The sequence below is a fragment of the Sturnira hondurensis genome, unplaced genomic scaffold, assembly GCF_014824575.4.
Source record: "Sturnira hondurensis isolate 20B ecotype Veracruz unplaced genomic scaffold, ASM1482457v3 Scaffold0003213, whole genome shotgun sequence".
Classification (NCBI taxonomy): Eukaryota; Metazoa; Chordata; class Mammalia; order Chiroptera; family Phyllostomidae; genus Sturnira; species Sturnira hondurensis.
The window spans coordinates 373,179-399,048 of record NW_028075844.1 but is presented as its reverse complement, the minus strand read 5'-3'; the positions used below and the strand labels follow the sequence as shown (position 1 = coordinate 399,048).

General features: G+C 52.5%; 1 protein-coding gene across 9 annotated transcripts in view; it reads right to left on the bottom strand.

The window, feature by feature from the left end:
• Positions 1-7,372: 7,372 nt before the first annotated feature.
• The window catches only part of ADGRL1 (adhesion G protein-coupled receptor L1), a 45,319-nt gene continuing 26,821 nt past the window's right edge, over positions 7,373-25,870 (bottom strand). For 4 of the 9 annotated variants that reach the window (XM_037041795.1, XM_037041794.1, XM_037041798.1 and 1 more), the window contains 20 exons: positions 25,589-25,603; positions 21,358-22,158; positions 19,918-20,232; positions 19,077-19,180; positions 18,613-18,798; positions 18,280-18,318; positions 17,964-18,147; positions 17,671-17,793; positions 16,940-17,154; positions 16,499-16,669; positions 15,846-16,055; positions 15,537-15,757; positions 15,324-15,390; positions 14,870-14,961; positions 13,700-13,868; positions 12,343-12,471; positions 12,062-12,158; positions 11,841-11,969; positions 11,648-11,665; positions 7,373-11,198 (listed from right to left, as the gene is read on the bottom strand). In XM_037041795.1, the coding sequence (XP_036897690.1) occupies positions 10,456-11,198; positions 11,648-11,665; positions 11,841-11,969; positions 12,062-12,158; positions 12,343-12,471; positions 13,700-13,868; positions 14,870-14,961; positions 15,324-15,390; positions 15,537-15,757; positions 15,846-16,055; positions 16,499-16,669; positions 16,940-17,154; positions 17,671-17,793; positions 17,964-18,147; positions 18,280-18,318; positions 18,613-18,798; positions 19,077-19,180; positions 19,918-20,232; positions 21,358-22,158; positions 25,589-25,603 (4,028 nt within the window). In that variant the 3' untranslated portion in view covers positions 7,373-10,455. Of the gene's footprint in view, positions 11,199-11,647; positions 11,666-11,840; positions 11,970-12,061; positions 12,159-12,342; positions 12,472-13,699; positions 13,869-14,869; positions 14,962-15,323; positions 15,391-15,536; positions 15,758-15,845; positions 16,056-16,498; positions 16,670-16,939; positions 17,155-17,670; positions 17,794-17,963; positions 18,148-18,279; positions 18,319-18,612; positions 18,799-19,076; positions 19,181-19,917; positions 20,233-21,357; positions 22,159-23,294; positions 23,380-23,907; positions 24,015-25,588; positions 25,604-25,870 lie in introns of those variants that run through there. The other 5 variants (XM_037041799.1, XM_037041801.1, XM_037041800.1 and 2 more) reach the window with 5 other exon arrangements.

Genomic DNA, 25,870 nt, shown 5'->3' with positions numbered 1-25,870 from the left:
TCAAAATGTGATCTTCTGGGAATTCTCAAAATCCTTTTAGGGGATCCAGGAGATAAACTATTTTTATTATAATTTTAAGGAGTTACTTGCCTTCCTCATTTGTGCTGTGTCATCATGTGAATTATTGGTATAAGGCAGTGATGGGTAAAACTGCTGGTACCTTAGCAGGAATCAATGCAGTGTCACCAAACGGTAGCAGTAGTTATTGTATTCCTCACCACCACACACTCAATGTTAAACAAAATACTTTCACTTAAGAATGTCTTTGAAGAAGCAGTGAAAAGTAGTAATTGTGTTAAAACTTAGCCCTGCAGCAGGTCCTTTTAATATTCTTTGTGGCCCTGGCTGGTGTAGCTCAGTGGATGGAGCGCAGGCCTGTGAACCACATGATCGCGGTTCAATTCCCAGTCAGGGCACATGCCTGGGTTGCAGGCCAGTTCCCTGCAGGCCAACTCCCAGCAGGGGATGCACGAAAGGCAACCATACATTGATGTTTCTCTCCCTCTCTACTTCCCTTCCCCTCTAAAGATAAATAAATAAAATCTTTAAAAAAATATTCTTTGTGCTGAAAGGGGAAGTTTGCATAGAGGACTTCTATTGCATGCTGAAGAATGATGGCAGTTTAAGTAATATATGCATACGATTGAGTTGAGGTAAAACTGGTGACTTTTTCATTATTTTTACTATAAAGAATGACAGCCTATGTTTACTCAGGTTAGGATATTTGCCAGATATTTTCTCAGAATTGAAGTAAGTTAGTCACTGTAATGACGACTGATGGTTGTTGCCAATGATAAAATTCGAGCTTTCAAAGCAAAACTTAGACATTTGGGAAACTTATTCACCACCATGAATCTGGCAACTTTTCAATATTTAAAAGCTTTTTGATGAGATCAGTGGTGATATCAACAAACAATGACTTTAAAAATATTGTATAGTGAAATATAATAACTCAGTAGATCAATATTTTCCAAAAGACCAATGCATGATGTTACACAATTATGCATAGGGAAGAGATCAGTTAAAACTGTAGGATAGACAATAAGTTTCAATGCAACACAGTAAAAAAGTTCATTGATACAGTTTCATATTCCCCTTTGTAAAAATACACCATCACTTGTTGAGTTTTGGTGTAGTAACAGAGTAGAATATCCCCAATTAGCTGAAAAGGCTGTAACACTCCTTGCTTTTATAACTACTTATCTGTGTGAGAAATTTTCTTCATATACTTCAAAACAGCATATTGCAGCAGATTGACTGCAGAAGCCTATATGAGAATGAATGCAGCTGACTTCTTCCATTATGCTAGTAGGAGCTTTACAAAAATGTAAAACAATGCCATTCTTTTCACTGCTTTTTAAAAAATATTTTTTATAACATAGGTTATTTATGTTAACATCTGATGGATTTATTCACTGATTTAAGTTAGTTAAGTATTTAAAAGGTTTTTTTGTCAGTTTGAATTTCCAAATTAGTCAATATAAATAAATATAATCCCTATGCATATATATAAACAATAGCTCCTCAGTACTGTTTTTTAAAAAAGACTTAATTTTTTTTTGAGTAGCTTTAGGTTTACAGGAAAATTGAGAGGAAGGTACAAAGATTTCCCATATACTCCCTGCCCCCACCATGCATAGCCTTCCCCACCATTTTTTTTTTTAAGATTTTCTTCATTTTTAGAGAGGGCAAGGGAGGGAGAAACAGAGGGAGAGAAATAGGGAAACATCAATCAGTTGCCTTGTGTAGACTCGGAACCAAACCTACAACCCAACCTGACCTTTTACTTTGTGGGACGAAGCCCAACCAACTGAGTGAGCCACACCAGTCAGGGCTCCCCGACCATTAATCCCCATGAGGGTGGTGACTTTGTTATAATTGATGAAACTACGTGAACATATCATTATCAGAGCACGAGGTCCATAGTTTACATTAGGGTTTACTCTTGTGTTATACATTCTGTGGGTTTGGACAAATGTATGACATGTATATAGTCTCATACAGAGTTGTGTTTAAAATTTTTTTACTACCGTGAAATTTTCTGTGCTCCACCTGGTCATCCCCTCATCCTTGTTAATTTTTAAGAGGGTAGAGGGATCCCAATACTACAACATTTGAGATCCTCTGGACTAATCTATTCTTTCCCTATTAGAGACTTTTAATCTGTGTCTAGAGCAGGTTTCCATCTAGTTGCAGGTCTTTTCATTAGCCTGTCTGTCTGTTCCTGTGCCAATACCATATCATCTTAAATATTATCACACTATAACTAATCTTGGCCGGGCTAGTCCCCACTGTGTTCTTTTCTTCTTCTAATTATATTGGTTATTCTTGGTCTTTGTTCTTCCACAGAAAGTAGGACACACAAATACTTTTTCCTATGACAAAGTAATATATGTTTATTGCAAAACAAAAACAATGGAGTTTCAAGAAAGTAAAACTTACTACTGATAAGCTGTTAATATTTTGGTATATATACTATGCACACATACATATACATGCACACATACACGATTTTATATATGTATACACACTTTTTGCATATAAATTATTTTAAAACTGGAGCAGCCTTATATCCAGCTTTTTACACTTATTACTACTAATATATTTCCACATCATTTAATGTTATTCTACATCATCATTTTTAATTCTTGCATGGTATTCTGTTTGTATTGATGTACACAATTTATGTAACTTTTTATGCTGAAATTTTAAATTATCCCTTATGTTTTACTCTTACAAACCTGTCTACAGCAAATCTTTCCACTGAGTCTTTTTTTCTTTTAGATTTTATTTATTTACTTTTAGAGAGAGGGGAATGGAGGGAGAAAGAGGGAGAAAAACAGCAATATGTGAGAGAAACAGTGATCAGCTGTTTGCCTCTCTCTCGCCCCAACTAGTACCCTGACTGGGAATTGAACTGGCAGATTTTAGGTTTACAAGATGACATCCAACCCACTGAGCCACAGTCAGGGCCCGCCACTGAGTCTTTATGGCCATGTGCAATTCTGTAAGATTAATTCCCAGGAGAGGACTGATTGACTTAAAGTGAGGACTTCAATTGTGAGAAGCTGAGATTACTTGGACAGAGGCAGAGGGTAGTGCAAGACAGTGGGATGGGACAGACTGGGAAGAGTCGCAGTTGCAACAGTTTTGGTCAAGGAGAATCTAGGTCAGGTGAAAAGTGATTGATATAAATGGGAAGGGAGAAGCCAGCAGGGGCCTGTCATCACTGCCGATTTCCATGACTGCAATGTTTGAAAGGGTAAAAGTGGAGCAGACTAACCTTGAAATGAGGGGATGAAGGACTAGCCTCAGCCCTGCTCCCTCAGGTCTTCCCAAGAGTTTGTGGGAGAGTCAGTTTTCTTAAGGGCAGAGGTCCCCAGTGTTTCTTTTTTTCTTTTTATAATTTTTTTAAAGATTTTGTTTATTTATTTATCTTTAGAGTAGAGGGGAAGGAGAGGGAGAGAAACATCAATGTATGGTTGCCTTTCGTGCGTCCCCTGCTGGGAGTTGGCCTGCAGGGAACTGGCCTGCAACCCAGGCATGTGCCCTGACTGAAAATCGAACTGCGATCCTCTGGTTCACAGNGTTTGTGGGAGAGTCAGTTTTCTTAAGGGCAGAGGTCCCCAGTGTTTCTTTTTTTCTTTTTATAATTTTTAAAAGATTTTGTTTATTTATTTATCTTTAGAGGGGAAGGAGAGGGAGAGAAACATCAATGTATGGTTGCCTTTCGTGCGTCCCCTGCTGGGAGTTGGCCTGCAGGGAACCGGACTGCAACCCAGGCATGTGCACTGACTGAAAATCGAACTGCGATCCTCTGGTTCACAGGCCCGCGCTCAATCCACTGAGCTATACCAGCCAGGGCGAGGTCCCCAGTGTTTCGAGCCCTCTGGGGATCTGAAGAGGCTCTTTTTTTTTTTTTTTAATATTTTTATTTATTTATCTTTTAGAGGGGAAGGGAAGGAGAGAGGGAGAGAAATATCAATGTATGGTTGCCTCTGCTGAGGACACACAATGTATCGTGTGTCCCCTGCTGGGAACTGACCTGCAACCCAGGTATGTGCCCTGACTGGGAATCGAACCGCGATCCTCTGGTTCGCAGGCCCTTGCTCAGTCCACTGAGCTACGCCAGCCAGGGCCTGAAGAGGCTCTTTTATTGATCTGAATTAAGGACTTCCCTCTGGCTTGATTCCCATGGGTCCACTCTAGACAGTCCTAATACTAGCTACATAGGGACGATCAGGGTGTGGTGTAGTCATTGAGCATTTCCTCTGACTTGAGGTGCCGGGTTGTCAGTCTCCTTTACTATATGCCAAGTGGGACAGTGATGGGGAGTAGACAACTGTGACTGGGTGCAAACAGTCCTAGAAGCAGCCCTGAGATCAGAAGACCAAGATAGAGGCCTAGTCCAACTCTTTCCTATTAGCTGAGTGAGTGTGGGTATATTCTCTAACCATTTGGGGATGTTCTCTAAACTTTTCTGGACTTCAGTTTCTGCAGCTGTAAATGGGGCTAAGTAACACCTACCCCACTGGATCACTGAAAGGCTTAAATCAGATATAGCATATGTAAAGCATCTACAGAGTGTAGGCACTGGGAACTTGCTTAGTAATCTTATTTGATCACTCTTACCTCAGTTTCCTCATCTGATAAATAAGGATATTAATATATACCTTGTGATAATTAAACGAGATGAAATGGAATGTAGAAAAGAGCTTTGAAATGGCAAATCTCAATATAAATGTTATTCCTGCACATGTGCAAATTGGTACCACTAATAGCTACCTGAGGGTTATTGGTTGTCTGGCCCAGCAGATTTCTACTGTCTGTTGTTGTTGTTGTTGTTTTTTAAATTTAATTGTTGTTCAAGTACAGTTTTCTGTCTTTTACTCCCAGCCCAGCCCACCCACCCCGAGTGCTCCCCACCTCCCTCCCATTTCCACCCCCCTTAGTTGTTGTCCATGTGTCCTTTATAGTAGTTCCTGTAAATCTTTCCCCTTTTTCCCCTGAAATTCCCTCCCCTCTCCCCTCTGGTCCCTGTCTGCCTGTTCTCTATTTCAGTGTCTTTGGTTATATTTTGCTTGCTTGTTTGTTTTGTTGTTTAGCTTCCTGTTAAAGGTGAGATTGTATGGTATTTGTCTTTCAATGCCTGGCTTATTTCACTCAGCATAATGTTTTCCATTTCCATCCATGCTGTTGCAAAGGGTAGGAGCTCCTTCTTTCTGCTGCATAAAACTCCAGTGTGTAAATGTACCATAGTTTTTTGATCCATTCATTTACTGATGGGCACCTAGGTTGCTTCCAAGTCTTGGCTGTTGTAAATTGTGCTGCTATGTCTACTGTGTGTTTAGTGGGGAAGGATGTGTGTAGAGCTGGGTAGAGTAAAGGACACAAAGGCAGAAGAATCAACCATGTTGTGGAATCTCATCTTAGGCCAGGATTATATTTCAAAATCAGACCATGAGGTCAAAATCATGTATAAAATTAAGTTTAACTACTGAACTTACTCACAGGGCATCTCTCAGGTAAGTCCAGTAGAATCAGTTCCTTTTCCAGCATAGGAACATATTTTGCCTTTTCTTGGGTTGGACGCCAGCTAAAATATTGAAGTTAGGTTTCAGGGCCATGCTGAATTAAAAACTTAGCATCACACATTGAGAGATGTGTGGGAATTGAGGCCAACTAAGGGAGCAGCAGAGTCACAACTCCCATCAGTCTTAGCTCTCATCTCAGACTCACTCTGGGGAACAGAAGTGAAAACACCATTCTAGTTGGGGAGGCAGACAATAAACAAGTAAAAAAGACATTTAGTTTGTGGGATAGGAGTACTATGAGAGACAAACAAAGCAAGAGCAGGATTAGGGAGTTCTGGAATGACCAATAGCAGTTTAAATGGAGTAGCCTGCTGGGAAGCTCTGATTTGCATGAGCCCTGCTGCCACAGCCAATGCAAATGCCCTGAGGCAGGCAGGAGAGTTTCTGCCTGGTTGCAGATGAGGATCCCAGTGTGCTGGCACAGAAGGAGGAAGGGGGGGAGCCATGGGGATGATATCTGATGCTGTAGGGCCTTGTCAGCTATTGTGCTGACCTTGTCCTTTCATCTGGGCAAGAGAGAAGGCCATTAGATAGTTTTGAGCAGAGGAAGGACAAAATATGCTTACTGAGATCACTCTGGTTTCTGTGTTGAGAAAAGCCTGAAGAGAAACAAGGGAGCTAGTAAGGGGATCATTGCAGTGCTCCTTATGTGAGACAGGGTTGGCTTGAAGCAAAATGGCAGGAACTAGTTAATACTGGACATTTTAACATTAGAGCTGCCATTGCATTTACTGTCGGATGTATAATATGAGGCAGGGAGATGAGTTCAAGAGAAGCTCCGAGGATTTTAGCTTGAGTCTTGGGATGGATTTGGCCATTACTTGAGGTGACAAAGCATTTGGGAGGAGCTGGGGAGTGGTGGTCAGGAACTGGGTTTAGGACAGATTAGGTTTGAGATCCTACCAGACACCCAGGGATAGATGCGGAATGGGATGTTGGATGAATGTAAGTCTGGAGCTCAAGGTAAAGTTTAGACTGCAACTCTATGCTCAGGACTCATGAGTATATAGATAGCATTTAAAACCATGAGATGGACCAAGCTCTCCCAGAGTAGGTAAGGAAAAGGTCCAAGGCTGAGGTCCTGGCCTTGCCAAGGTTAAGAGCTCCAGAGATGAGAAGAAACCAGACACTAGGACTGGGAAGTAGTGGCTGGGGAGGTGGGAGGAGAAATGGGAATGTGGTGTTCTGGATGCAGGTATGGCTGGCAGAGGGGCATGGAGAGATGCTTTTGTGGTTTGACTGGTTGTTTCTCAGTGCTGGCATTTCTTTTTGAGGATGAGAAATACATGACACAACCCCATTGTGTTGTCACTTCCAAAAAAGCATATTCCAATAGTGTGTGGAAGTCTAGGAATTAGATGGGCAGAATGAAATCCCTGTGCTTGCTAATACAGCCTGTGGGCACATGTTGGGCCAGGAAAGGCTTCAAAAAACACATGGCACAGTTACCAGGCCCAGAGACCCTTGGTATATGCATCCAGGCTCTGAAAGCTGTTTCAAAAGTGGAGTTCTAATAACCTTCACCCACCGTACAGTGTTTATGAAGATTCACAGAAAAACACCCGAATTGCTGCACAGGCCCAGGAACCTATCATGTTCTGGGCAATTTTGTGACTCCAGCCCTCTGCTGTGGATTCCAAGTGTTGCAGTGCATGCCCCTCGCAGTGTCAAAGCCTCATGTAGACGCTGTCCACTCACCTGTTTCTCACTCCCCAAAGAGTCACACAATTCATCATTCCAAGAAATCTTAATTTCTTTATTTTTTTTTGACTCAACAATTTTTTAAAACTTTTTTTCTGAAACGTTCTTGTTGTTATGAGCCTTTTGTTTTGTTCTCGTTAAATGCACTCGACCCAAAATTGGTTTGGCATATCGAAAAGGAGACCAAGGAGGGACTGGGGGCATGGAGGGCAGGAAGCCTGAATGGACAAGGAGAAATTGAGGGTGAGAGAAAAGGAACACAGAGACAGCAAGAGAAAAACGGGAAAAGAGGTGGAGACACAGAGAAAAGAAGGGAAACCAAGAGAAAAACAAATAAACAAAACCCAAATAAAAGTAACAAGATTTAGAAGCAAATAAATTCAGGAGCCCAAGGAAGGGAATAGGAGAGGAAACCAAGACCCTTCCTTCTCTATACCGTCCCAGCTGGGGTTGGGGGCATCAAGGCACCAGGTCTGGTTGGGGTGGGGGGGATGAACGCCTGGGCTCTCGATGGTGGCTTTGCACTGGACTGCAGTGGTGTTCAGCCCCACCAGGGGGCCCTGCCACATAGCGTTGAGGCCTAGGAATTCACCTTGGTGATTCTGGCTGAAATGGGAACCAAGGGACCCACTGCACCCTCTCTCTCCCTTTGATTGTCAGTCTGGAGATAAAAAGAGGGCTGGGCAGGGGAAGAGGATGAGGGGCTCCTTGCATGTCTCCAGTCCCCCTGGAAACTCTCCCACCCTGCCAACTCTTCAGCCCTCCTGCTGGTGTCAGAGGCAGCCTCTGTCTCTAGCTGGGCTGGTGCCTGGGTCAGACCCACTTCTCCATCTACCCTTGTTTCCCACCAGCATCTCAGACCTCCAGCTGTCCCTCCCACAGTGGAGCAAACTCCTGGCCTCCTAAAGCCAAGGCAGGCCATGGAGCTGGCTCCCACCCTCCTCACAGAGCCACCTGGGCAAGTTAGTACCCACCCTTACTTCTCTTCTGGGTCCTGACTCACCCATGCTCTTCTAGTGAAAGCCTCCCTACCAGAAAAAGTCAGAGATGGAACCCAACACTGCCTTCTCCCCACTCCTGTCCCCTACACAGGACAAACCACCATCTTTGGTCTGACCCCTTCTCCCCTGATGGGGACAAGCCAGCCCCAGCTCCCCAGAAGGGAGGGGCTTTCTAGCAGCAAAAAGGGCCCCTCCAGCCACCTACCTGTTCTTTTTCCCTAGTTCCTCCCTAGAACCCCTCCCCCATAACCCAAAGAAGTTCATGGCAGCAAGCAGCAGGCTGAGACCCAAAGATGTTTGAAAACTCATGGCACTTGTGAGAAAAGAGGAAGGGACAAAAGAGACAAGGGGGGGTTAGAACAGAGGTGAGGGCCACCCCTGGAGAAATGGCAATTATGGGGCTGGGTTAGTATGGAAATGGGACTATGTTACCCCCCAGAGTTGGGGGGGCTCTGGGAGGGCCAGGGTGACAGGCTAGAAAGGATGGGGCTAGAAGAGGTACTCAGGAGACATGTTAAGCCTGACACTTTTAGAGTCCACAGGTCTGGGCTTAAACCCCCAGAACGCAGGTGTCCTGACTCCAGGCCCTGGTACCTGGCTTTGCCTCCCCTGCAGGAGGGTGTAGGGTAGGGAAGGTGATCTGTCACCTTTGTGCCCCATCCCCCCACCCCCAAAGACAACCATTTTATCACTCCCAGCCCTCCCTCCTCAGTCACATCAAACCCTGGCGCCCTTGTTTTCCTTCCCCCATCAACTCTTCTAGGAAGGAAATCAGCTCCTCATCCCCGGCTGAATTCCAGAAGCAAAAGACAAGAGGCAGGAACTCAAAAGGACAGCGCAGCCATCTTGGCAAAAGCATCTTTGGGTGTGAGGGGTGCCTCCCCCGGCCCAGTGGGGAGGGAAGGGGGAGACAGGTCCCCAGTCCTGGGGCAGGCAGTGAGGTACACGCCCCAGGCAGGCTGACTGATGCCAGGGGCAGGCGGAGCAGGGAAGGAGATGACAGAAACGGGTGCCAGGAAGGAACTGGGTTCTTTGTTTCGCTGTTGTTTCTGGTTTTTTTCTGTCTCTGGATTGTAAAAAGCTGCTCTGGCGGCCTGCCCACTCGGCTGGGGATGTACACATATACAGAGAAGTCCTGGCTGCCAGGGCCCAGAGGCGGCACTCTGCTCCGGAGAAAGCCTGGGCTGGCTGGGCCGCAGGCTCCCAGTGGCTTCAAGTGATGAGATTTTCTTTCTTTCTTTTTTTTTTTTTGTCTTTCCATTTTGTTGAAATATTTACAGCAATTAAGGGAGGAAGAGAGAGGAAGAGGACAAGGGCCCCCTAGGGAGAGATCCAAGCCCAGGACCCACTCCCCAGGGAGATCCAGACCCAAAATCTGCTCCCCAGATAGCTGAGCCCACAGAATTGGAACTGCCCCAGTATGGCCACCCCTGTGGGCTGGGGGCCCTTCGGGGAGTTGTGCTTCATCAGGAGTCACCCCAAGGGAGGGGTCACTGGGTGCACTTGAGGCGGGCTGAGGGGGCAGGCTTGCTGGGGAGGCAGGGACTAAGAGCAGAGGGAAGGAGCTTCAGAGAAAATTCAACCTTTAAACCACCAGCCACAAATGCCCATTCCGCTGGCTCTGCGGCTTATATCCTTGGCCAGAGGCCCCAGTCTCCAGGGAGTAGGGAACTGGAGTGCAGGAGGAACCTGTCCTTTTGTCCTTCTGCCCCCTGCTGCTCCCTCTTGGTGCAGCCCAGTATTTCTGGCTACAGAAAGGAGCAACTGACAAGTTCCAGCCAGCAGAGCTTTTGGCTCAGGGACACCAATTCTTCATTTCCCTCTAGTAGTAGGAAGAGTAGGGGGGAGGGGGAAGTCAAGAGTGGGCTGCACCCTTCCAAGTTCTCCTTCCTTACTCCCCTGGGGACCTCCTGGCTCCTCCTCATGGCACATCCCCCAAATCGAGCTGGTGCATGTGGCTGGTGGAAAACCCTGTCTATGAACCCTGCACCTCAGGTCCCCACAGCAGAGCCCCCAAGGGGCCTACAGGGACCTCGGACAAGGGACACCTGGAGGGTGGCCCACCAGCCACTGCCTCCTTTAGTCTCCCTCTCCCACCAGAGCCCTTCCCAGGGTTCTCTCCCTGGCCTGAGCCACCAGCCCCTGGTCCTTGAGGTCCCTTAGAGGCTGGTAACCAGCTGCATCTGCCCATCCCCATCAGGCCCTGGCCCCTCGAGGCCTGGGGCTGCCAAATAGCCTTCGTGACTGGGCCGCCGCACCTGGTAGTAGCCCTGCAGGGGGTTTCGAGCTACCAGGGCAGGTGGGCGCGAGGTGTAGTAGATTTCAGGGGGAACTGGGGGTGCAGGAGGGGGTGGGGGCAGGGCCTCGCTGGGTCCCTCAGGGCTGCTGTCCGGGTAGGAGGGAGAGTCCCGAAGGTTGGCCCCACTGGCATAGAGGGAGTCCCGGCCAGGAGGGGAGGAGAGGGGCCTGCTGGTGGCCCCGTCCTCCGCCGTGCAGCTCTCTGACTCGTCCAGATCACTCTGGTACAGCACCGACTGGGCCCGGGGCAGCAGCAGAGGCTCCTCCAGGGCCTTGTAGAGAAGTTCAATCTCTGCCCGGTCAGCACCCCCGGGCCCACCCGCCTCTTCCTCACTGCCACCCCCTGGCACAGGTGGCACAGGGGGCTCAGGTGGTGGAGGGCCCTTGGCCCCGCTGCTACTGCCCCGCAGATTGTTGTGCACCAGCTCCGAGATGATCATCTTCTCAAAGGCGGCAGCATCTGCCAGGTTCCGGCCTCGGGGTGGCTCTGGCGCCCCATCCCCTGGAGGGAAATCCCCACTTCGCAAGGAGTAACTGTTGTTGAAGTTACCGTTGAGGGGCAGCGTGTCCATGCCACAGGCTTCCCGGCCTCCCAAGGGGTGCTCTGCAGCAGAAAGGGGGTGCTTAAGAGGAGGGCCAGACAGCGAGGATGCAGGCCATATGGACTGGGGGTTTACCCCTGCCCCTGGGGACTGGGGTCTTTCATTCTTTCTTCCTCACTGGCAGTGGACACCCACCATGCAGGCTGGTGGGAGCAGGGAGAGGAGACCAGTTTTCCCAGGGACCCCTTCCAGCTGGGGGCTCAGCATTTTAGCAATAGGAGAAGACCTGGGTGACTGGGTCCATTTCCTGTGCTCTGATCCTCATCACCTTCTTTCTCCGCCTGAAGTCCAAATGCAACACCAGCCACCAAGCCAGAGATTGCATGTGTGTATGCTGGGGACAGAGGAAGCACCCAGAATCCTCCTCCCTAAGTCAATGAGGCCATCTGAGGGAGCCACTCTCTCGTTCCCCTCCCAGCCTTGGAAACGGTACCAGGAAAGTCACACTTACTGGGTTCCCGGTAGCTCCCTGCAGGTGCCAGCCAGGAGGGAAAAGAAAGAAGGTGAGTGGGCTTGGAATGCTGAGTCCAGGTTCCAGTTCAAGAAGCATAAAGACACCCCAAGTGAAGACCCCTCAGGACGCAGACCCCCAAGCTCCCTAATCTGGACTGTTGCCCTCTCCCAGCACCACAATAGTTTCTCACCTGGGGAGTTGAAGACAGGGGGTGAGGAGGGGTTGAAGCCCACTGATTCAGCAATGAGGGTGTTATAGGGGCTGGTTCCCCCACGGGGCTGCAGCACAGGGTTGGTCAGCAGGTGGTTCCCCATGGTACCTGCCCAGGAAGTTAGAGGTCGAAAGGTGACCTAGAGCCATAGGCCAGGAATATCAAGGGACTGGAGCCAGGGGCACGTGATGCTGTCTCACCTCGATTTAGTGTGGGGGTGCTGTTGATGTCACCAGCCATGAAGGAGGATTCTGTCTGTTTCCTTACGGTATCATTCCACATCCTCCGGATCCGGCTCTGGGGACACAGGCCAGACATGAGGGGATCCTCAAGCTGCCCACCCTCCAGAATCTTCCTGAGACTACTTGCTTGATGAGCACCACCAGGGACATGCCCCCAAGCACTGCCCTGCCTCTGGGGCTTTGGATCCGACACTCAGCCCTGGGAAGCCCTGCCTGGTGGCCAGCCCCACCTCAGATACCTGGGTCCCTGTGTAGTAGCGGGTGTTGCTCCGCATGGCTGAGGTCTTGAGTGAGCCGTGAGTGCCCCCAGGCGGGGAGCGGATGCAGCAATAGGAGTGTCGCAGGCACTTGCTGTACTCCTTGTGCACCTGCGAGGCAAAGAGGACAGGCAGCTGGCAGCAGGTGTCCCCACCTCAGGAGTCCAGAGACCGAGCTATGGGCAGGCATCAGAAACCTGTCCTGTTCCCCAGCAGCTAGACAGGTAGGCTCTCTCTTCTCACTCAAGCCCATCTTCCTTTCTCCGCCTCCACCAGTTTCTCACCCATGGACTCAACAGCTCTTTGATGAACATCTTTATGTGTCGGGAGTGGATTAAGCCCGGGGGATAGTCAAAACAAATAGGACACATAGCCCTACCTACCAGAGCTGCTATTTTAGTAAACAGACATGGCACAGATGCAAACATCAGTACATAATGTAGAATGTCTAATGGTGTTAGGTGCTGTGAAGAAACCTATGGCTGGGAAGGGACAGGGCTGGCGGTGGTGGAGGCTGGAGGTGGTGCACAGATTTCAAATAGATCAGGAGAGGCCTCACTGAGAAGCAGGCATTTTGGCAGACTTGAGAAAAATACAACAGCAGGCCCTATGGAAATCTGGAGAGGAGCAGGGGACAAGCCCTGAGGAGGGGCCACGTCTGGGTGTCTTAAGAGAGCAGGAAGGCACAGTTGAAAAGAAGGCCTTTGTCAGGACACATGGGCCTGGGGGCTCCTGCAAGGATGTTACTGTCCCTGTATGTCCAATGGGGGCCACCAGTTTTGAGAGGAGGGATACAGAAAACTTTGCAGGACTCTCTGATTGCTGCCTTCTTTATCCCCAATCTTAGCCTCACCCACCCTACTGTCCCCCTAGACTAATAACAGCCTGACAGGGGTCCCCACTGCCTTCCTAACCAAGTTTCCACAACTTTGAGTCATGTATACCCTGTATGCCCTCTTCACTTTCTTCCACTTCTATTATTTCCTTCATTTACTTTCTGAAAATTTAGATTTCAACACGTTTTATTTAAAAAGGAAACTTATCACCACGAGACTCACAGTTTGTCCCAGGACTATTAAAGTAGGAGATGTCTGTCTGGATGGTGTCCAGTCATCTCCATTTTGCACGGCTGCTTCATGCCCCCCACCCTGGGGAGAGCCTCTGTCACCACGTCCTAAAGCTACCCTGCTTTCTTGCTCTTCCAGTCCTCTGTCCAGTTCTTTCTCAGTGCCTTCTTTACCCCTGGTTAAATCCTCCGTGAGCCTGAACCCACATTCCCCTTGAAGCAGACACAGGCCACTGAAGAAGGCGGGCACATGGACCTTGTCCCTGACCTCACCTTCTTCTGTAAGGCGCAGTGAAAGACGAAGATGAAGACCCCCTGGAAGGCGTTGAAGGTGGTGAAGAGATACGCCATGACTACCGACTCTTTGTTGATGAAGAGGAGGCCAAAAGCCCAGGTGAGGCCCAGCAGGAAGAGCAGTGCGATGGCCCCCAGGGCCCAGGATCTGGGGTGGGTGGACAGGAATGTCAAAGTCCCTGCCAGTAGAGATGCCTCCCCCATTGGCCTCTTTGGACCTGGACCCTGTCTGCAAAGACCCACCTGGGTGAGTCTGCCTCAGGGGAGTAGCATGCCCAGCAACACTGCACCCAGCCTGGGCCTGAGGGGCAGGCAGGGGTTGGGGGCTGAGGGTTGAAGTTTGTGAACAGTCCTTCCCCTGCATCCTTCATCCTTTTGGCCGTATTTCCAGACCCTTAAACTATCTTTTGCTGCTTATTTATCTTTAGATGGCCTTGAAACAGACTTCTTTTGTTTTTATGTAAAGATTCTATTTATTTACTTTTCAGGAGAGGGGAAGGGAGGAAGAAAGAGAGGGAGGGAAACATTGACGTATGAGACAAATGCCAATCGGTTGCCTCTCACACACCCCCTACTGGAGACCTGGCCCGAAACCCAGGCATGTGCCTTGACAGGGAATCAAACTAGCGACCTTTCAGTTCACAGGCCGGCGCTCAATCCACTGAGCCACACCAGACAGGGTTAGATTCACTTTTTGAATTCAGTGTTGCCCCAAGCAGTGTTGTCCCTCAAACCAGAAATTGAATGGGCTAATGCCAGGTTTTTAAATACTCATTAAGTGTATATATAACAAGCATGATAAAATACCATCTTTGTCCTTAAATCACATTGTGGGCCCTGGCTGGGTAGTTCAGTTGGTTAAGAGTATTGTCTAATACGGCAAGGTTGCAGTTTGATCCCTAGTCAGGGCACTTATAAGAAATAACCAATGACTACGTAAATAAGTGGAACAACAAACTGATGTTTCTCTCTCCCTGCTCCCTCCCTTCCTCAATTAAAAAAATTTCTTTGAAGTGATCTACTGACAGGACATATGGACAATATTTTTTTTAAAATCCCATTGTGAGACAACAGAGGTGACAGCATCACATTTCAGGCCAGGCCAGTGTGGGGCTTTAGGAGACAGAGGTGCAAGGAGCGGGTACTCACTTAATGTTGTCGAGGCGACTGGAGTCAGGCTTGAGCACAGACGAGCTCCGGATCATCTTGTGCAGGGTCACCATAAGGAACACCAGGTTCACCTGGGGGCGGGGCAAGGGGAGGGGCTGTGCTGGGGTTGCTTTGCCTGCTGGTGTGAGCTCCCGGTCCAAGTCTCAGGGTGAACCTCTTCACCGGGGCCTCCAGGTGTGTGCCGACAAGGCTCCTGGGGGGCTGTGAACAGCTCCCTTCTGCTGGGAGGATGGGGCCCAAAGCCTGACCCAGAGCAGGGGCTCAAAGCACAGCTCCTAGATGGACAGACCTCAGTGCTGGAACTCTGCAGACCCACTCTGCTCCTGTCCTCTTAGCTGGCTGTTCAGTTCCCACAGTTCTCAATGGCTTGGGGAGACTGGGGGTGTGCAGGGACAAAGCTAGCCTGGAGAAAGGGTACTGCCTTCTAGCTTACCACGATAACAAAGGAGACGGGCCCAATGAAGCTCCAGATGAAATAATTATCCACTCGGAGCCAGCAACTATAAAGGAAGCAGGACCAGGTAGAGAGAGGCAGAGGAGGGCCCCTCCCTCTGACCCCAGGAGCCCAGTGCCCCAAGGGTCCTGCTGTTGAGCAGGCAACCAGGCAGGAGGAGAGACAGAGGGTGGGGCAGGCAGTGACACTCACGCCTTCTCGGTGCCGTAGCTGCGGTAGTCGATGGCAGCTGCTATGCCTACCACCAGGGCTGGGAAGCAGTAGCCGCCCAGGTAGTAGTACTTGGTGCGGGAGTACTCGCTCTCAAACACCTCCACCAGCAGCAGATAGAGGTGCACACCCTCCAGGCACAGCCAAGAGAAGGCAGCCAGGAAGAAGTAGTGCAGCAGGCCGGCAAAGATAGGGCAGGCAATCTGGGGGGGTGAGGGTACCACAGATGATGGCTGCCCAGCCAGAAGGACTCTCTTCCCTCCCCCAACCCTGACCTCGTGCCTGGCCCACCTCATACTGGGTCTTGTCTATGCCAACCAGGAAGAGCAGCTCAGCCAGGAAGAGGTTGATGCACAGGTTCTTGTGGATGGTATTGCGGTCGGTCTGCAGGCCCCGCAGGAAGCAGAAGGTGGAGATGCAGATGGCCAGGCAGACCAGGGAGATCACGATGCCCACCCAGGTGATAACTGACAGCAGCAGCTCATTGATGCGGCCCTGGTACTAGGGGACAGCAGAGAGTATGCTCAGCACCCTTGACTCACAGCCAGGCTCACCCTAGGCTCAGGCAGCTAAGTGCCAGCTGGGGGCACAGCCACAGGCCACAGGCCACATTCCCCTGGCCCTCTGGCTTTGTGCCCCCAGCCAACTTGCCAGCCCCCCCCCAGGTGGCACGCTCACTTCCTCATGCTCTGGAGGGTGCATAGAAAGATGACAAAAGGGGACACCAACTTACTTCTCCAGAGTGCCTTGGGAGAAGATGGGACCATGACTAGATAGAATCAGAGGTGTGCGCCTCATGCCCTGGGCTAAACTGGTGGCCCCCCCCATGCCCACAAAGCTGGCCTTCCCTGGCACTGCCCATGCTCCACTCTATGATGCCATGCAAAGCTGGGCCAATGAACAGGCCCGCCTGGAGCGCGCAAGCAGAGCACCAGCCAGCTTACAATCTCACGGTGAGCCATGAGTACGGCAAAGTTGGTGAGGTGGCTGCAGGCACATGTGGTGTGGGTCTTGTTGGACTCCACCAGGCGGCAGCCCTGGGTTGACCAGTAGCCCAGCATGGAGCGCTCCGAGTAGTTCCAGAAGGAGCAGTTAGCATTGAAGTGGTTCTTGGCCTGTTATGTGGTGGTGGCCAGGGAGTCAGATCTGGGGAGTCCCCTCCAGCCCTCAAACCCAGCTACAGGGATGGCAACAAGCATGGAGGAGTGCCTGGGACTCTAGGCATCTATATCTTTGAGGACATACTTAAGCAGCTGAGGCGGGGGCTGGTGGCCCAGGGAGGGGTGGGAACTTGCTCTTGGATGGATGAACAGGTGGGGGGTATGCAGCTTGGGAACACAAAGGATGCTGGGACCCTCATGGAGGGTGGGGATGCCTCAGCTCACCTCCAGGTGGGCCACGGTGAAGATGACAGGGTCCATGAGGAAGACACGGCTGGACTCCTTATTGATGGAGGCTGCGATGACCTGCGAGTTCACCACCAGGGAGGTGCCCCCTGGGCTGCCCGTGCCCGTTTCACCTGCCAGCTTCACTGTGGCATTCTCAGTGGACAGGAAAAGACCCAGGTTGTTGTAGAGGATGAAGACAATTTTGACCACCCCTGGGGAGGATAGGTGTAGCGGGGTGTGCCATCAGCCCTTGGCTGGTGCATCTCCAGCCACTGGGACCTGGCTTTACCAGGATGCAACACAGGCAAGGGGGGCTCAGGGAACCCTGCCCTGGGATGACTGCTTGGCTGCAGGCAGTGCCAAACAGCAGGGCAGCAGGCCAGGACACACAGGGCCTGAGTCCCCAGGCACCCCTCACCTGCAGAGTGACCTCGAGAGACTCCCTAACCTCTCTGAGCCTTAGTCTCAAATGGGACAATCCTCTCTGAGCCATGAGGGTCAACTGCTGCTGCACAGAGGTGCGCCCTTCAGCCTGCAAAGTGTCCTGGGCTCCGGGGCTTTGGGAAGACCCCGTGAGTACCCTGAAATGTTCCACCAACTTAAGTGGAGGACTTCTCTGTACTGTTATGGGTCCCAACCTTTTCTCCGACTCCTCAACCCCATAAAAGCTGAGGGCTGCTGTTCTTCATAGTGGGGCAGGCTTTCAGCTCAGGGGGCCAGGTACTGACCGTTGCGGCTGTTCTGCTTGATGGTGTTGGCTGACAGCTGGATGGAGTTTTCGCTCGGGTACTCCTGGGGGAACACTAGCTCCTGCACTTGGCCCTCCGTATTCAGAACCGTGACCTCCAAGACTGTGGGGAGAGAGGATGACAGGACATATGGGGCTGGAGTCTATCCCTAGTCCAGCGGCCCAAGGTCAAGGGCCAGCATGCCAGGGTGCTCCCTATGTCCTCTGGAACAGGCGAGCTACGCAGTTCAAAATTTGCACTTGAACTTACTCCAGTGAGACCACAGTACTCACCCACATTCTGTTTGGCAGCCAAAAAGCGGGCAGGCTCCCTGACATTGTCAGCCAGCAGGAAGGCACCTTCTTCTAGGACGTCCAAGAGCATGGTGGCTGTATGCACCTGCTCTGTGGCATTCATGTCCTTCCAGGACTCAAGAGCTTCTGGCCGCAGCAGGTTGTCCACTGTTTCCACCACAGCCTAAAAGGGCAGGGGAGAGGGGGGAAGGTTGGGGATGGCACCATGAGTCCCCTCCTCTCAACTTCCATCCCCTCAGTGCCTCCTGGGGCCTGTCCCACATCCCTCAATCAGCAAGAGCCCCCTGGGCCTCACCTTAATGTAGTCCTTGCAGGTTCTCTCCCGCTTGTGCATCTAGGGAAAGAGATGGAGGCATGTCAGGCCTAGCCGCTGGCTCTACTCATCCTGACACTCGCACTGTTCTGTGTTTGCCACCAACCTGGTGCTGGGCCATGATCAAGAGTTGTTCCTAAGGGATCTCCCAACCCCCAGCACTCGCCAAGGCAGCCCAGGAAGGAGACCAGCAGGCCTGGATTCTGCCCCTCCTTCCTCTGACCAAGGGTGGCAACCCAGCTCGTAGGTATCAGGCCGGACACTTCCTGAGCCTCCCGAGCAGTGCCCACTGCTGGGCCCGCTGCCAGGCCCCACCTTATTGTAGTTCTTGCCAGCTGACTCTCGCTCAATGGGCCGCAGAGCCTGCAGTTGAGCATCCAGGATGTCCAGCAGCTGTTCCATCAGCTTCACAGAGGATGACACGTCTCCTGCATAAATGGAGCCCCGGGTGTGGCGGGCCAGCTCACTGGCAATGTTGGCTGCATTCTCCCCGCTCTTGATCTGCATGAGGCAGAAGTGGGGGACCCAGCTCTGTCAGGGACCATCTTGCTCCCCCATGGTCCCTCTGTACATGCCTGGCCTACTTGGCCCTTCTCCCTGTCGGTCTTCTCCCCAACTCTATAGGCCAGGGAGGCAACCCCACATTCCTGCTTCCCAGACCTGCCACCCATTTGTTTCCCTCTCTCTCCCATTGCTCCACTGCCCCCTGTACCCAGCCACCCAGAGCCCAGTGTGTGAGCACAGGGTGCCTGTCTGGGAGGACCGGCTGCTGCTGGTACCTTCTGGGCCACCTGGTTGACCCAGGGGGAGGTGCAGTTGCTGAGGTCAGGGCCCCGGGGATTCCAGAGCCCCAGGGCTGGTAGACACTGGAAGGAGGCAATTCCTGCAGGGACAGACAGACAGGAACAGAAGAGGGAACCATAGGAAGGAGAGAAGGAGGGCCAAAGCAGGGGGGAAAGAGACGACAGGGGGGCAAGTAGGTGAGGGGAACATGGAAGATCAGACATGAAGCAGGCGAGACAGTCAAGAGAGATGTCACTCTGAGGTGACATAAGTCACCCCTGACTTTCTAAGCTCTCCCTCTTGGCTCCCCTTTCATCTTTGCCTACAAGAATTAGAACTTTTTGGCAAAGCCCATCTTGGAAGCCCCCTCTCCATGAAGCCTCTTGACCTTCCCTCAGATTCCTGGAGAGCGTGGTCCTGGCTCCACCCCTTTGGTACTTTAATCGCTGTCTGTCCAGCCACCAGCTGCTCCCATGGCTATTTGTTCCACCTCAGCCTCAGGCTGGGACATACCCAAGTCACCTCAGTGGCCTCCCTGCAGGGTCTACATGGTGCTTTTCATGTGGTAGGGATTCAGTACTGCAGGAGGGGACAGGGCATGGGGCAAGGGTCGGGGTACTGAATGAGCTGCTACTGTGCCTTGAGAGCTCAGCTGCAGATGTCAGGTGTGACCCCTGCTAGGTGAAGGCCACACTCTGACAGGAAAGATAAACAGGTAAGTGTATCTATGCTAATAAGCTGAGTGGTGGGCATGTCCCCTGTCCCTGCCCTGCCCAGACCAGCAGTGGCCACCCCTAAGCCAGCCACATTGGAAGTTTCCAAGGCCTCTGCACTCACCTCGAGTGCCCTTGGGGCAGGGCCTCTCCACTAGCATGCCCTGCTGGGTGGCTGGCCACTGGACCCGTCGTACCTCTCGAGGTTCACAGAAGAGCTCTGGGGACATGTGCAGATTGGGAGCTGGGGGCCGCCGGGTGCTAGGGGCCAGGGCAGTGGCTGGAGGCAGGTCAGGTCCCAGCTGGTTGATGGCACCCACTGGGTGCGTGGTGAGGGGTGCCCGGCGAAGTGGGGTGGTGGCTGTGGGTGAGGCTGTGCTGGTCAGGGGTGTGGGCTGGACTGTGGTGGTCGTGCTGAGGGGAGGGGAAGTGGCTGGGCCTGGAATAGAGAGGAGACACGAGACAGAGTCACCCCCACGCTCAGGGCCCTGCCACAGCACGCCCGGGCACAGAGAAAGGGATGGCGTCTTAGCATATTTCTTGCTAATGACGTGGAAAGGTGCCTGGTTCTCATTGGGTCTGGAAGTGGATTTCCCCTGCATTCTTCCTGTCCACAGAGCTCCCTCACACCTGTGGGACCATGTAAAGCATCAAAAGGTGGTAAGAATTCCCCTGTGTGCGTCCTGAAATTTGAAAAAACAGGAGAAGACAGGCCGTGAAGGAGGTGCACGGCCACCTCCCATTCTTAGTTACTCTCACTCTGGACTCTGTAACCTGGCCACGTCCCTTCCCTCTGGGGTCCTCAGTTCCCCATTATGCAAATGAAGCTGAATTAGATTAGGCTCCCTGGAGCCTAGGAGCTGCTCAGAGCCAGTTCATGGAAGCTGAGGGGGCAAATGGAACTACTGAGATCCTCAGCCCATCAACATCAGCACTCAGCCTTCTTCTGTTCCACTGAATACTTGACCTTCCACCCAAGATTTTGGTTGATAAAGGTTCCAAGGCTAAAAGTACCCAGGCCACTGTGAGAGGGAGTGCAGCTAAATCATTAGGTATCCTGAATTCTGAGTCCAGTAAACTAATAGGCTCTGGCTAGTGTGGCTCAGGGGATTGAGTGCCAGCCTGTGAACCAGAAGGTTGCCAGTTTGATTCCCAGTTGGGGCACATGCATGGGTTGGAGACCAAGTACCTGGTTGGGGGTGTGCAAGAAGCAACCAATTGATGTATCTTTCACACAGTGATATTCCTCTCCCTCTCTCTCTCTCCCTTCCCCTGTCTCTTAAGAATAAATAAAAAATAGAATTAAAAAAAATTAAAAATAAGTATGCAAATCTCTAACCCCCCAGGGCCAGCTTCCTCATCTGTAAAATGGGGAGAGTCACAATCCCAGTGACTGTGAGGATGGATAAATTATTTATCAGCTGCTTAGAACAGCACGTGCTGTGTGACTCCCTCAGACTTCCAGGGCCGGGGCCCACCTTCACGTCCCTGAGAACTCCCAGAGTGCGCCTCCACCCTGTGACTGCGGGTGGGGCCTGGGGCAGTGAACAGGAGCCCTCCTCACCGGCACTGGGGTCTGGGGGTCCAAACTCCAGGCTGTAGCGCACCACGAAGTAGTTGTTCCAGACGTAGAGCTGGTTGTCACGTGGGTTGTAGTCCACGGAGGAGACGAACTGGTACGGGTTAGGGAAGGCCAGGCTGACTGGCTCCTCGCGGTTAGCATTGGTGTTGAAGGCATAGTCCACGCGGTTGCCAGCCGCCTCACTGTCATCTTCCACATAGACCGAGCGCAGCACATAGAGGACGCCACACACCATGAAGGCATTGGACGCCGAGCGCTTGTCGTATCCTGTTTCCCAGGTGCCCTCGAAGCGCAGTGTATACGGGTTGAGCTGGCTCACCACCAATCGCCCATTGTTACCCTCAGTGGCATAGATGACCCACAGCCCATTCTCGTCCACAGCCAGATCAATGTCAGTCTTGCCCCCCCAGCGGTAGGGAGAGGTGTCATGGTAGTTGGCCGTGTTGATGACTGTCTCCCCGCTCTTGATGCGTGTGCGCAGGTCATACTTGACGATATTGCGCGTGCGCTCCTTGTTGTAGAAGACAGCACCATCATAAACCACAAAGCCGGTACCATCTACGCGGTTGGGCAGGCGGTAGGTGGTGGTGTGGCGTGCTGCCACGTAGTCCTCCCACGAGGCGTACTCAGTCAGCGTGTCTGTGCGGTAGGGGATCCAGGGCATGACGTAGATGCGGTCGCCTGCCTGCAGTGGATCCTTGCACCACGCGCCAGACTGATGCTCCGACTCATGCGTTGAGGTGGGCTCCAGCACCTTCTGCAGCGTCCCTGGGCACACGAAGACTGGGCCGGGCAGGTAGGAGGGGAGGAGACAGAGAGGAGGAGCAGGGGAAGGGAAGGGAGGGGCAGGGAGAAAGAGAGAAGGGGGAGAGAGAGGCAAATTGGTCACAAGGCCAGGGAGGGAGCCAGGCTGTTCCTTCCTGCTGCTGCAGTCACGGTTGCTTGGTAGGGCTGGTGATGGGAAGGGGGTTTCTGGGCTGGGACCCCCACCCCACCCAGCTGCCCCTCTCCCTGGAGATGTCAACCCTGAAGGCCATTAAGAGCAGGGTTAGTGGTGGGGAGGTGGTGCCCCTCTTTCCTTTCCTGGCTGCTAGAGACCCCACAGGCTGGGGATAAGGGGTTTGGCAAAAGCCCTCCCAGACTTTCTCATGTGCCTTAAGTGGGGCAGAAAGACCACCTCACGGCAGCCACCACTGGGCAGTTTTGAGGTTCCAGGGACTCAGTACCCTGCCTCTTCGACTTCATCTCCGCCCCCTATGGAAGAGCTAGAGTCGAGGGTCCCATCCTTCACCAACCACACAAGGACAGTTTTTTTTAAACTCCATTTTCTTCCTCCTGCAAAAATTGCAAGGTAGTAATGTTTCTGTACCCACTGTGGGTATAAAGGGTGCCCCCCATTTCAGGATGGGAGAAGCACCCAAGGTTCCTGACGCAGCTTGTGCTTGAGGGTACCACACAATCAGGAAGGGTTTCTGGAAAAGTCCAGCCCCTCCCCTACAGTGCCCAGCCCTGCCCCCAGCCGGCAGGGTCTCGTGGGGTTTGTTCAGCAGCAGACACTGACACTGGTGCACAGGGATGGGAATGGGATGTGGGGAGGGAGGGGACTCCCCAGGAGAGTCAGGGAGAGGGAAGGAAAGCTGCATGGAGGGAAGAGAGACAAGGTGGGGGGCCTCAGCAGAGGTCCTGGCTCCAAGGGAGTCACACTGGAGACCACCTGGGAAGAAAGGGTTAGTGCTGGCAGAGGAGAGAGGGGGTGAGCAGAGAATTCACTCCAAGGCCCAGGCCCGACTGAGGGTCCCTCAGGGGGGCAGTCCCAGGTCCAGCTCAGAGTGGGTAAGGGAGGGTACCAAGTGCTAGGATAAAGACCCAGCCCACCCCAGCCAGGCCCCCCCCCCCCCCTGCCCCGGACCCCGATTTACCTGCAACCATCCCCGGCTCGGGAGGAGGGACCAAGGCAGCGCTGATGTCAGAAAGGTGGGGGGCCCCGCCCCACCCCCCCAATCCCTGAAAAGGAGGAAAACCTCAACTGCATCTCATTGGCCCCTGCTGGCCTGCCCACCCTTGCCCCATCATGTCCCAGGGCCACCTACTCCTAGGCCCCCTACTGACCCAGTGGAGATCTGAACTCTCACGGTCAGCAAGGCCAGACTCCCCTCCTCCTCCCAGAGTGGTGACGGCCAGAGGCCCTGCCATCCAGGATGGCTGGGGCCTCCCTCTCACCTCCCTGCTAGCAGAACCCATGGACAGGCCAGGGTGAGGGTTTGCAGTGAATTCTCTGCTTCTGCTTGGCCTGTCACCAAAGCAGCTGGCCCCAAAAGGGACAGGGAAGGCTGGGACCTGGCACTGGCTTGGGGGGCAAGGGTCCCCAGGCACAAAGCAGCCAGGAGCATGCCCTATTTTAGGAGGGGAAGGGAAGCTGAGGGCACAGAGGTGGGCAAGGACCAGAAGGATCCTGGCTTGGGTCCTTGGGCTTCACCATCTCTCTGTCCCCAGTGCCCTGAGGTGCTGGCCTGTATCCTGTCACCAGCACACCTGGCCTCCACCTGTTTCCTCTGTGCCCAGGTCTCCCCTCTCCCCAAGCCAGGGTTTGGGGGAGGCCCTTGCCAGCTGTGTGTATGGGAGGGGGGGCGGTGAGAGGTCTCAGAGCCTGATCTCAGAAGGGTGTGGAGGAGGAAAACGTGGTTAGAGGTTACCCTGGGGAAGGGGGAAAAGGTGAGGGAAGGTCTGTCTAGGGCCTTTGCCAGCAAGGGCCCCTCCCCAGCATCAAGCTCCCAACACCTCCTTTCCCTTCTCCCACCCGCCTCTTGAAGAGAAAAGATCCAGGGCTGCGTATCCAAACCACCACTGGACCTGCAAGAAGAGTGTCTGGTGCTGGATGGGAGAGAGACTCCGAGAGAGAGTGGGAAAGAGTGGCGAGGTGTTCTAGGGCAGAGCCTGGGCTGGCTGCCCAGGCGGCTCTGAGATGGGGGAGGGAGACAGCGGGCAGGGGAGCAGCTTGGAGGGACTCCGCCCCACCTCCCTTGGAGGGGATGCTCTACAGATCACCGTAATTTCAAGGTAAAAGCTAATCTGAAAGGATGCTCACCAGCCTTTCCCCTGCTGCCAGCCTCAGAGCTGTCAATTCCCAGAAACTCTCAGGGGAGGAAGCACCTACCCCCAACACCCCACCCTCCAACCCCTTCAACTGCGACCCCTGCCCTTCCCTCCACAACAGACAGCCCAACCCACCATGGAGTTCTCCTGCTGCCCCGCTGAAGGTTAATTAAACCGGGCAAGAAATTACGGTGCTTCTGGAAGTCCCCATATCTCTCCCTGGTCCCCTCCCCACTCTCCCTGGTCTTCTAACCACGACAGCCCAGAAGAAACCCTGACTGCAGCTTTGCAAGTGTTTCAGAACCAGAGAAAAATGCTCCCCCACCCCACGCTCCCCCCACCGTGAGGCCCATCCCCACCCCTTTGCCCCCCACCCCGATTTGACAGGCTGCCCTCCCAGGGCTGGGGACAGTTTATACCCCTCCCCAGGGGTGGGCCCCGCAGCAGGTTGAAGTTGGGGGTTGGGGGTGGGGGAAACTGGTGCTCTGCGCTCCAAAACAGCTCTGGGCCTTGAAAACGCCAAACCAGAAGGAACTTAAGCCACCAGGAGCCCGAGAGATTGGGCGAATCTGCTCTCCAGAAGGCAAACAAACGTGTCCCCTCCATCCTGCCTCCCCCAACTGGACGTAAGTTACCAAAGTTGGGGCAGGAAGAAGAGAGGAGAAAGACGGCTCACCCAGTGCCCCCCACCCCGCCCCCAGTCGGGAGCCAGGGAAGGGGGTCCCCACCCACCCAGGATGCTTACAAACTTCTCCTGAAGGAGGCAAAAGAAGGATGAGAGAGGGCCAGGTCCCCTTGGCAGGGCCAGGGACGAGGAAGGAGGGACAGGGTGAGACAGAAAGAAAGAGAGACAGAGAGAGAGAGAGAGAGAGAGAGAGAGAGAGAAGGTCCTGGCCGTGTACTCAGAGAGGAGCTTCCTCAGGTGTCTGGAGGGTGAAGTTGCCCACGGCTGGACCAGGGCTGGCCCCACTGGGAGGACACCTGGGGTGGGGGCTAGCAACTGGACCCAGTTGGAGGGATGGGAGAAGAAGGGGCCAAGAGGGGAGGGCAGGTCACATAAGTATGGTACAGGTAAAACAAAGTGTGAGTTAGGGGTTAGCATTGGTAACAGTGCGTTTACCTTTCTGCTCCACTTCTACTTTAAGCATCGGAAGAGAGAGAAAAAACAAATTGAAAAAAAAATGCGCAAGAAAAAAAGAGAAAAAAAAAGAGATTAAATTGCTTTCGTTTCTTTTTTGGCAACATGCCCCCTTTTCCTTTCTTTCCTCACTCTTGGTTCCCCAACCCCAAACGTAGCATCGGCTCAGCCCCCACCCCCCAAGTCCCTTCCTCTGGGGTGGGGTTGGGGCAAGAGGTCATGGGAGAGACAGTCACAGGGAGGGGAAAACACATAGGAAGACAG